The sequence below is a fragment of the Syngnathoides biaculeatus genome, chromosome 19 (assembly GCF_019802595.1).
Source record: "Syngnathoides biaculeatus isolate LvHL_M chromosome 19, ASM1980259v1, whole genome shotgun sequence".
In the NCBI taxonomy this organism is placed as follows: Eukaryota; Metazoa; Chordata; class Actinopteri; order Syngnathiformes; family Syngnathidae; genus Syngnathoides; species Syngnathoides biaculeatus.
In genome coordinates, this window is record NC_084658.1 from 9,671,994 (window position 1) to 9,684,315 (window position 12,322).

The window sequence follows — 12,322 nt, forward strand, 5'->3', positions numbered from 1 at the left end:
ACTTCCGTCATGGCCAGCGCTGACATAAGCAGTTGGCTGCCACTGCCACGTCTTTCTTTCGCACGCACACGCACACACATGCAGTATAATCATTTATTTTATAACTGATTTGGTTTTTATGTCAACTCCATAGACCCGGATTATAGTCTTTTTGTAATCCATGTGGAAGCACCGTTGAAGAAAAATTCTTATTGCAAATTGTCAATCTACTGAGCTGTGTGTGTGTATACATGGGAGCAAAACGGTGCATTTAAAACAGTGAAAAGCACTTTATTTGCGGTTATAAAGAGAGGCAGGATTTTAGCATTGCGGGCCAAGCGAGGCCATGTTGATATCATCCATAATTAATGGCTGGCTTGATATGGCCACTGGAGAGGAAGGAAGCAAAACCATTGGTGACTTATCAACACACCAACACACGCACACACTCGCTCGGCACATATTTCAGGGTGAAACTGAGGTCTTCACCTTTCTGTGGCCTCTTAGCCAAGATTTGGTGGGTTTACTCTGCCCTCAAGATGGTTATCAGTATTTATGCTGGCTCATTGCGTAAAAGACGAAAAAGAGCAAAAAGGGATGCAGGGAAAAGAGCAGTAAACGAAAAAGGGGGAAGGAGGAACTTGCTGAGTCAGGCCAAGGAGCTGACCTCTGCCTGACACTTGTTGAGTCAGACAAGAGTAGGTTAGGTGAACTTGATGCTCCGCTGACTGTGTACTTTACGCTTCCCTACAACACTAGAATAGTTCAACCCACCTGATGGAATCCCAGATAGTCCACAATGGTCGAGGAGGCATAAAAGACCATCCCATCGCTGCTCACAACCAAGGCAAATCCTGTCAGGGACTACGCAAACACACACAGAAACACAAGCACATTACAGTACAGAAACACAATGTCAATATTATATCATTATTCCTAAATAACTACAAAAGTGATTAAAAAAGAAAACAAAATAGCTACACATCGAGAGATCATACATTACACAAGAGATAAGTATAATACAAAAAGGTCGTTCTGGAATTGGAGGACATTTTCAATACTCATCCCCTAAAAAAAGTTTAAATAATGCAGAAAATGCAGAAATACTTGTTTTGTAAATTATTGTTGTTCTCAGACAAAATGTACCTGTATTAAGAGGAAATACTAAATATTAATTCCAATATGAATTAGCTCCTGACCACCCCATAAAATGGCTTTTTACCTTGTGTCCCTCACTTTTGATGACCAATTTAAAATGCTTGAGAATTGGCTTTTTATTGTATGATTTTGTTTTTTTCTTTGTAATTATTAAATCATTTAGTTTTCTCACGCGGATATTCGAAAAATTAGTAATTGTGCTCTGAATGTTGTCTCAACATACCCACAACCTTCTTAAAAAAAATTAAAAAAACCTTTTAAGACATTTTATTTTGAGGAAAAGAAAAAAAATGGAGCAACATCAGCAGAAATTACACCAAGCTAATTGCCCTCATTTGTGTGGATCCTCACTTTTTTCCTTTTATTATTATTTTTAATATATTTAAATAAAGAAGATAAAATTAAAGATTTTCTTTTAATTATATTGATTCAATTTGGGTTTTTTTTTTTAACATTTAGCATAGCCACTAAAACAGAAAGCAAGTACACTGAAGAAAAAGTATTAGCATTGATTTTCAACCCTTAACTGTAATTACAACACTTAGATGAAACAATTCAAACTAACTTTCTTTTTTTTATTGGAAAAGATTTATTGAGCAAGATTTATTTATTTTACGAAATACAAATTTTTCACATGGCTGAGTATCTATTAAAAAGTTTGTGTGAAATAAAACGCATGACAAATAAAATGACTTGTAAAAAGTCTACTGTTGGTAGTTGAACTGAACCATTTAAAGCATGAGACAGTTTATAACCTGTTCAAAACAGCACAATTATAAAATAAATGGTTAGTTTAAACAAAATAAATAAAGTCCTCTGTTTTTTTTTATTGTTGTTAATGTTATTTTTAGGCACCATGTGCCATACAACGTGAAGGCCCTCTTGGAATCACTGTATTCATTGTATGCTTCCAATTTATTATTTGGATAAGGACAATTATATTGTATCCTAAAAGTGTGTGGAAAATGTATTTTCTCAAAACATTTACTTTGTGTGTGCGATAGCTTAATGATGCCTTTTTTTTTTTTAGCACTGTAAACTATATAGACTAATTAGCCCTCCATAAAAAAGTGATGTCATCAGTTACCCCGATTTAAATGCTCAGACTGCCAAACATGTTGTTATTCATAGCGGCGCAGTAAACAAACTACCGGCACACTTTGCGGTCGTAAAAGTGCTTTGCAAACATGCTCATCAATCATAGAGCGTTGATTAAAACATAATTTACACACAGACACAAAAAAGGAGAGCTTCAGTCAGCGAGCAGCCAGATGGGCAGCAAGGCAAGAGTGAGGGAAAACAAGCATGAGAGAAAGAAGAAAGCACAGGAAGGAGATGTGTCGCTGAGTGTGTTTCTGTGCGTGTGCGCGCACACGTACAGCTGTGATAGCGTGACAACGGCGAGGCTACTTCAGTTGCGTGACTGCTGCTGCCAGAGTCTGTCGCCTCTATTTTACTGCGAGACTACGCAGGTCTTCCCTGGTGTGTGTACGAACTCACTATTGTATGTCATCCTCGCTTCTCAGTCTCTCTGCTTGCGATCTGATTGCCTCAGCAAACATTTTTCCCTCACACCGCTAGACACTTGCAACATGTGTTCGCTCTCATTGAACATCTGCATGGCCGTCCCTAGTCACAGAGCTGTAATATCGAAATAACCTTTTTTTAAATATATAGTTTTATCCCTCCTAACATGCTTTAAACACATTTGAACTTGCTAAAATATATTACTCATGTTTAAGTATTTGATTGGCTGGCAACCAGTTCAGGGTGTACCCTGCCTCCTGCCCGTTGACAGCTGGGATAGGCTCCAGCACACCCCGTGACCCTCCTGAGGATAAGCGGCAAAGAAAATGGATGGATGTTTAAGTATTTGTTAGCGTCTGTTCTCATTCTGGCTGTCAAGAAATGGGCGATGCATCATAAAACGTCACTTTGAGGAAGTAAAAAAAAGAACGCTGCCTCCACAATTTCCCTTGTTCATTTATATTGATCATGATTTTTCACAATTGTTTTTTTTTTTTTTTTTTTTTTTACTGAATCAATACTGTAAAATGTTTTAAGCCAAGCATATGTACCAATACTTAATTTAAGAACGACGCATATCCAACTTCAGGAAGTCAGGTTTCACTGAGAACATTGGGCCTCATTTACTAATAAATGTGTAGAAATGTTCATACTCTGCGCACAGATTAAGCAAATTTGCAAAAATTACCGTCAGATTTATGATGTGCAGACTGACCAATTTTTTTCGCACTACCGCGCATATGTCAAAGATCCAAACTCTTTCTAAATGACGACCTCCTTCTCGTGAGCTGCAATTTATATATTCCTATAAATTGCTCCCAAGCTGTAATTACTTTCTTGAGCTTTATCTTATTTTAAAAACGTTGGCATCATCAGAAAGACAGAAACCGACAACATATAATTATCATCTAAATCATTGAAGTTAAACTGGAATATGGCACAAAACATACATATACATTTTTGTTTTATTATTGTTCTCCCTCGCTGGGAAAAAAAGGAGTACTTATTAGAAAACACAGTTTATCTTGGAATAAGCATTTGCAACTGACTTGTGAATTAGTAGCTTTTTTTTTCCTCTCTCTTCCCATTGCATACTGAGCCATGTAAGCAACGGAAACAGACACCTGCTGCCTGGCTTGTCTGCAACATATCTCCCAACTCACGGTGCCTCCGGCTCCCATAACCGCCCTCGGGAGACTAAAAGCCTTGACTCGAAAATCTTTAGAGGGCCTTCGCACGCAGAGCCCAAAATTGGATGTCGGCTCCCTGCCGGATTTGGAGGCGAGAGGCCAACAAGGAGAGGCAACGAAGCCTCGTTCCATTTGATTTAGCCAGATGAAGACAGTGTGGGTGGGTTCGGGATGAAAATAGAGACCTTGTGCCGGCGGGAACACACACACACATTCATCACGTCCGTAGTGCGGCTTGACATGGGACGGCAATATAATTCAAATGAAAAATATTGGAGCCTACACGCACTGCAATCAGCGCTAATTGTTCACAGTCATTTTGATGCCATGTTTTGATAGCAATTATCGTAGTCCTCTCATCAAGCCACCATTGAGTCGACTTTCAAGGCACTTCATTAGGTACACCCGCATCTGTATGCAGTACATTCTAATCTGTGTTGATAATGTTTTGGTCATGTTTAGCTATATGTGATGGGGCAAAATATTGGAAGTACTTCTCGGGCATGTTGCAGAGCAGTTGTGCAGTACTGCAAACTACGACCAATGCACCAAACATATACATACTGTATGTAATAAGTGGTAGTTGTTGCACTCATTGTTCAAATTAAACGAATAAAAGCTCTCAACCTTATCTTTGTAAAGGTCTTGGTATCGATCTTGTGTTGGATTTCCATTTGGGACTGGCTTGACTAAAACTTACAACATTCAACTTGAGTCAGACTTGAAGCAAATCACTTGGCAATTAACACAGCAATGTAATATACATTTTATTTCATGCTCAGTTGTTAATTTAACTTTTATACATTTTGTGTTATGATCAGTGAGAAAACGTGACTGTGCAAGACTATATTTGAATTTTTAGATTTTTGCCGCAGTAACTTGGGACTTGCTTGAAAGTTAATGCTTAAAACCTGATACCTATGACTTATACATGTACAGTATGTGACCCATCTGTTAAATAATATCCCTTACTCTTATAAACTGCCTTAATTCAATCTGAAAGTTTACATTCGAACCCCATCGATTTTTTTTCTGTTGAAATCCACTGTGGTGGTGTACAAAGGCGAAGGCAAAGGAAAAACTCTCGCTTTCGACCCAACTGTCACACAATACCTTGGAATAAAATAAAACACGAGCGTGAAAAGTGACACATGCATGGGATCCCATCAGCGTAACAACTAATGCACAGTTTGCGCTGAGGCCCTCGTGCAGGTCGAGTCACGCAACGGGAGGCGGCGCATCGCCATGGTCAATCTAGTCTTTTGTTCGCCATCCTATTGAGACAACCTAACACGTTAACAGAAGCATCAGTGACTCAGCTCGCCTCTGCGTGTGTGTGTGAGCGCTCCTACTTGTTGAGCTGTGTGATCGTGAAACAGTGATCTGATTTATCGTCGAGGATTCCTGTTCCAAAACGGTCGCCGTTGCGTGCGTACTGCTTACTGTCAACATATGGAGTTGTGCGTGCTGATTTTAATTAATGATGAGCTACGTGAATGTATGCATTATTCTGATTCGGAAGATCAAGTGACAAAAAAAATCGCATCTTGGTTTTGCGCTGATTACTGTTGACAAGCTGGCTGTTGTCCTTTCGCTCGTCTTTCACACACACATTTAGATCAATGCTTGCATATATTCACAAACACACACACACACACACACACTTCGGAAGTTGCTCAAGCCGACAAAATGTACGAGTCCCCCACCTCAGCTCCGAGACTCCTGTCTCATACATACTGTATGTCACGCAAGGCAGCAGCAGCCAGGCAAAAGAGGTCGGGGCAAAGGCCGGGGGGGTCACGCACAGGCACTTAAGAGACGTTCCCTCATGTCTTCTTTCAATTGACTCCCCCGGCCCCTTGGAGATCTCGTGAATGGACTGTATGCAAGTGTGAAGTATAGTAATACGTTTGTTGACGTGTTTCTGTTGCACTGTAGTCACGACTTCATCTGGTGCAAATTTGCGACATGAAGTCACGTTCAGCGGGAAATAATTTCCTCCGTGACCCCTTACCTCCAAGAGCAGGCCACTTTCGTTGACACCCGTGCCCGTTGGGATGCTCTCTTTCCTGCCGGGTTCAAGGTTGGGGGATGCAGCGTTGATGTGCTTCCTTGGCGCCTTGTCTTGATTTGCTATTAAAATAAAGACCACAAGAGAACATAGTTTGTTTTTTTTTTTTTTTTTTGCAACGAAAGTATTTCAATTCAGACGCACAGTCATAGGCCGCTTCATTAGGTACACTGCTGTCATTGCCCTAATTCAGTGAAATAGCACTGTCAGCCATGCTAAATTATTGTAAGATCAAATTCCCAACAGGTGTATTATTAACTAGATTATTTACTTAATTGTAATGGCGACTTAATAGTGGTTAGAGGTTATTGTGCTTAAATTAATACATTATTTTAATAAAAGCTAGAATTGGGTATTGGCGTCTGCAGATGTTGTGCCCATAGACATGGAAACTCACGTCTATTACGTACTACAAGAGACATTAAATGGGAAAAATAATGCATGACGGCAATATTTATATATATTTTTTTTAACTATGAGTGACAACTGTCCAATATCCTCTAGAATTCAGACAGCACATGTGGAATGCATATGACCAGTTTGAGGTCGAAGTCTTTCTTTGCTGCGCTAATGCCAGGTATTATGGCACGGTGAGCCTCTCATCTAACAAGACATAACATTGGAGGATTTCATAACTTTATAGGATTTCTCTCACACGATACATCAACATGACCATGCAACGCTTCTAGGCAGAGAAGAAGAGAGAGGCAGCAATGATATTATATGCTGCCTTGGTTGAAAGTTGGCATGATACAATTTATTTACACAAGAAAGAGGCAGAAAAAGATGCCAAGTGACAAATATAACCTTGTTGTTATCTCTTAACACAGGTTACATCTTTTTGCCATCTGCTACTCGACACAACAGAAAATGAGTGTCGCCTCTCGTGTGCTACACAGATGAAGCTTTACCTACGTTACAATTAGCGAGTGTGCAATTAGCCCGCGGAGGGGTGGCGTGCAGGATGGTCACATGTGCAAGGGTGACGTGTGCGTTGCGTGTTCAATACATGTTTGCGTGTTTCTCTTATGGGCGTGCTGTCAGGGGGCATGCGGCTCACTCCAAGAGATCAGCCCTTTGCTCCGTCACTCATTGTAGCAGGCACAGATTAGTCACGCACCACAACATACACACACACACACACCGCAACCTCATTATAAAAAAGTACAAATCTATGTATCTTCGTTTACTTCGTACATCGCCAACACCCCAACTCATCGCAGAACCGCATTACGTCCCATCACCATCTTGTCCTGTCCTTGTCCACTCATACACCCGATTGTTTCTTCTTTCAGTGATCACTGCAGACAATTAATTACCATTTTCCTTTCTTAGGTTATACAAAAAAAAAATATCCATACACGGATATCATGTTACAATAGCAGTCCCGCTATTAGACATTTAGATCAATGATTCCTCTCCAGTGTGCAGTGGCACATTAGATATTCTATAGAGTAATTAGAACATTTCGATTAATGGGTGAGAACATGATTTATTTACTTAAAACAATGTAGTTTATTTTTGTATATATCTGTGCCAGCAGTGTATAGTGGAAGAACAATTAAATGATCTTCCATGAGATGTCAGAAGGTACAGTTTAGCATTATCTACTTTTTGCAGTGTTGTGCAGAGGGGGTAGTGGTCCTTCACAACCAACTGGGTGGGGATGGGCATCCAAACCGCTCAACCACATTCAGGAAAAGTTTTCCGGGGGGGAAGTAGAATCGTTTCGTGGGGGTTTAGATTAGTTTTTGGGGGTTAGGACACTAAAACCTGGCCCGAACAACACACAATCAAATCATTTTGGGAGTATTGGCATTTTTGAGGGGCTTTCGCAGCCTAAAAAGGCTTAGCGACGCCACTGCTGCAGACGTAATTGCCTGCTCATTGCACTGTGTGTACCGTCCACACCCATCCACATCTAAATAAAGGTCTTGTATTTTACTATTGATGGCCTGATTATTTAAATTCTAAGATGTAATAAAGTAGTTGTCATTTCAAAAGAACAAGAATGACAAGCCTATTTGCAATATAATGTGGCCAAAAGATAAACAGTAGCTTGAACTTTCTAAATAATCAACAAGCAATTATTGTTAATGAAGCCCTCTATAGGGCCAGGTACCATATTTGGTCATTTTGGAAACCACAGCTTTAAAAGAAGAATAAACGAAAAGTATTGTGAAGATATATTGTATATTGCGAATGTTATGCAAATAAATAAAACGTTGGAAAAGTCAGACCTATAACCAGCTACCCTCTAAGTCATCTGTTTATTAGCTATTTATTCAAAGTTTATAACGTCACCATTAACCTATTTATTTATGTTATTAATCATAAACCCCCAATAACTGTGCTCTTACTGTCAAGTGGTACCCCTACATATGACTGGTTTATTTACCCTCATTACGACGGGTTTATTACAATGTAATTACACTAATCGCTGGTGAGCGAATTGCCCGGCAGCCTCATTAACTCATAATTGCCAGCTAATAAAGTATTTTGTCACCACCTCAGCAAAGTGCAAACATGTACAAACAAACACAGTCAGACAGCAGACACACACACACACACACACACACTATTCTCCTCGATCACTGCAACATCATCCAACTAGTGGAAATCATTGCAGGGGGAAATTAATCAATTAAACGTCTTTATTTTCCTCCGTCAACGCCTTGTGTGTTTTTGTTTTCCCTCTTACGGCAGCGCTCGGAGAGGATGCAGCGTCAGGAAAGACAAACATGCGGGATGATTAATTATCGGCACAGGCACTTCCGCGGCCAACAATGCGGCCTTCATTCATCGCTACTCGTGTCTTGAGGTTTGCTTTTCTTGCCTCTATTTTCTCCCGCTCTGGACGACGAAGGAAAACAGAGTGTGTAATGGTCCAAGCATTTATGTGTGAGGAAAAGAGTATTAAAAAGATGGAAAAAAAAAAGTGACAAGCGGTGGGATGTTGCTGCTGCCAAGGGGCGAGGCCGGACACGTCCAGCTTCTTTAAATCTGGCCCGAGCTGTCTTTCCACTTCCACTTGTGAACACACCAAAAATTAGGACCACCTGCCATATATTAAGATGTCTCAATCAAGGGAAAAGCCACAACACTTTTAGGACTTCAAAAAAATAGGTCATTTCAAACAGAATTACCACCTAAACTAAACACACGTTAATTACCCACCTGTTGGTAGAAAGGAAAAGTAGATTATGAAGTGATTTGACGTGACCACACGCACACTCAAGGAAGGTGCCAACATTGTTCATTTGATTTTAGCGGCTACTTCCTACCACTTTTAGCTAATTTCTCAAACCTTGTCCGTTCTTAGATAGTTTAGAAGTCAGAGGGATTTTTTTTTTTTTTTGGGGGGGGGGTTGCTGTTGTTGCTATGCATACCTCCGTAATGGATTGAAAATTTTAAAAAGCCCTCACCTAATTACATCCATTTTTCATATTTATCCCAGTAGGATCAATTCATCATCAAACTACAGTACATTGGACTGGACTACATGCACATAGTCACACACACACATCTGCTATTGATTTACTTATACGTTATAGAGTATGACTTTTATTATTGTTACGATCCATGTATGCTTTTTCTATTTATCTTTAACCAGAGAAAGAAAGAGTTACTTCTGTCGGTAATTGGATGATCACTAACGACGGCGAGGCCGTCCCACTCGCAGACGAGCGAGCCCATGCAAATTCCAATAAGACTGCCCCCACAATGCTTGCGCGCGATGCGGTGCGCTTCATTTCTTAAGTTGTTGTCTTTCCCCATACCTTTCTCTTCCAATCATTGTGATGTGAGTTGACCTTGTTCTGTCCAAATAATCTGATTGCAGAACATGGGGGTTTTCTGGCAAAGTACAAGCTGGCTTCCCCGCGCATGAATGTTCAGAATAATTTGCGGAAACCTTCTTGTATTTGCATTCATGAAGGCGTCCTTACAGTGTAGATTCTGGCAATTATATTATTACTTTCTCTTGAGTATTGTATTTTTTAAAATTGTTTTTAAGGGGTTTTCCTCACCGAGGAAATAATTGTACTGGCCTCAGCTGTAGGTGACTTACTGTGAGTTACGACGTAAGAAAGGCAAAGAAATTGAATATCCTACAATTGCCAAGTTAATGAGCTCCTGATCTTGAAGCAAAAAGTCGCAATTATTATCATTTTGGGCAAATACTTTTGACCCCTGAAATCTAAGCCACTTGGCATAGAATAGCTACATTCCTTCAAGCTTTATTTAAAGCTGAAAGCCTTCATTTCAATACATCGCTTCCAAATTATTGTCTTGTCACAAAAGAATCTGCGGAATTGTTCGAACGCTTCTTGACCAGTAAATCCGGAGCACCGAGAAAGACAGGGAAAAGCTGTAGGCTCCTGGTGTCATTGGATGCAACTGTGGAGCTAATAGAGATGAAATATAAAAGAAATGTCCCACAAAATGACCAAAAAAAACTTAAAGATGAATAATTCAAAACGATGTTTGAACATTAAAGGAATGGCATGACAATATGTTGAGGAGTGTTGCAGGAATCGGACTTGTGGCATCGTTTTTTTTAGAAGTCGTGAGTATAGCGGTGGCATGCATCACTTGGGGATGATACTCCAGGTCCACTCTTCGGGTCCTTGCTACTATCTGCAGTGATGTGTAATGAAGAACAAGAAAAAGTCTTCATCCATGGCTGCACATAGACACAACACCAGCTGCTGCACACTTTTAACCTTGGACCTTTCACTGTACGTGCAACGCTGGCCCACAGCAAGCAAACAGGTAGTGTAGCTTTAACGGCAAATAGGTAAGATAAAAAATTACAGCAGTGTGGTGAAAAGTATAAGACCACATTTAGATTTTGGTCTTTAGCAGCATTTTATGTATCTCCTGTATTAGCTAGAGCTTCACTGTGCAGAGCACTGATTCTAACCACTCCCGTGGCACAACTTGCCTTGAAAGAGCATCAGGTGTGCTCTGGGAAATGATCCAGTTTCCCTTGCTCTATATTTTTTTAAAACATTTGTTCATCCATCTATACCAGCAACTTACAGAGATAATCAGAAAAATTACATTAGCTTTGCTGAAGGCGCAGTTATTCGTAACCTACGTATGGACCTTTTGTCATTCATAACAACAGAATCACAGACTCAACTAATTCAACTAAGCAGCTTAAAATATATTTATAAATCTATTCGGATGGTAACCAAAAATATACAAGCAATTGGAAAAAAAGGTTTATAATTGTCAATAGATGCCACAAGATGGTGATAAAGCACTACTTTTGTCTGCATGAAGGTCTTCAACACTTCAACATAGTTCATTGCCACAAAGATTATGCCAAAGCAATACTTTGGTGAAAACGAAGATCCTCAACTCACTTCAATATACCGTAATTTCCAGCCTACAGAACGCACCTGGTTATAAGCCTCACCCAGTACATTTGTAAAGGAAATACCATTTGGTACATACAGTACATACGCCGCAACTGTGTAAAATCCGCAAGTGCCCACATTGAAATCCACATTGAAACACAGAGATATTTACAAAGAAAGACGGTACACAAAGTTTAATCCTAGCGCCGCTGCGCTAACAGGGTTACAACAACAGCCGGTTAAAAAAAAAAAAAAAAAAAAACATTGGTAAAAATCACTGAGACACGGCAGTAACACTAACGCAGCGCTAACTGGGCCGAGCTGGTAAAAGTCACTTCCTCTGCACATATATTCCACCGGTCTCACTCTTACCTTTTCCGCTCGAGTGCCCCCTTTCGGCTGTTGGAAAAAAAATGCACAAATTAGCCGCATCACCGGATAAACCGCAGGGTTGAAAGCGTGTGAAAAAAGTCGTAACTTTTAGGCCGGAAATTACGGTAGTACCTTGACACCAAGATGTGGCCACAGCATTAATTTCTGTCTACGTGAAGCACCTGAACTCAAATGTAGTTCTTTGGCAAGAAAATGACACAAGATGTCACCAAATCACAACTTTTGTCAAAACAAACCACATTAACACACTTCAACATAGTTCATTGGAATTAAGGTGGTGCCAAACCAGTGCTTTTGTCGAAATGAAACTTCTCACCTTATTTTAACATAGTTCATTACCACCAAGAGGCCACAAATTGGAGCCAAACAGAATTTTTGCTTTGGACTCAAAACAAAAATGAATATATGGGGGCTCACTGCATTAAAAATGGGTGGACGGTTGGGTTACCCTATCAAAACGACACAAGTTTTAAGTCATCCCCTTAGAAAAATGTTGCGTGACTAACTTTTGTGGTTATGGATAATCCTGTCAACTGTATGAGTCACACTAGCAGGGGTGTCGTTTTTTGTCGTGGGCCACATTGTAGTTGCAGTTTCCCTCCGAGGGCCGTTATGAAATCTTTAATCATCTCATTGT

At 40.0% G+C, this 12,322-nt stretch overlaps 1 protein-coding gene across 1 annotated transcript in view; it reads right to left on the bottom strand.

Annotated features, from left to right (window-relative positions):
- ahrra (aryl-hydrocarbon receptor repressor a) overlaps window positions 1–12,322 on the bottom strand; it is an 83,953-nt gene that overhangs the window by 6,189 nt on the left and 65,442 nt on the right. Inside the window, exons 21-22 of the mRNA XM_061804729.1 lie at window positions 5,869–5,987; window positions 754–843 (exon numbers count right to left, since the gene is read on the bottom strand). Of these exons, the coding sequence (XP_061660713.1) occupies window positions 754–843; window positions 5,869–5,987 (209 nt within the window). The remainder of the gene's footprint in view (window positions 1–753; window positions 844–5,868; window positions 5,988–12,322) is intronic.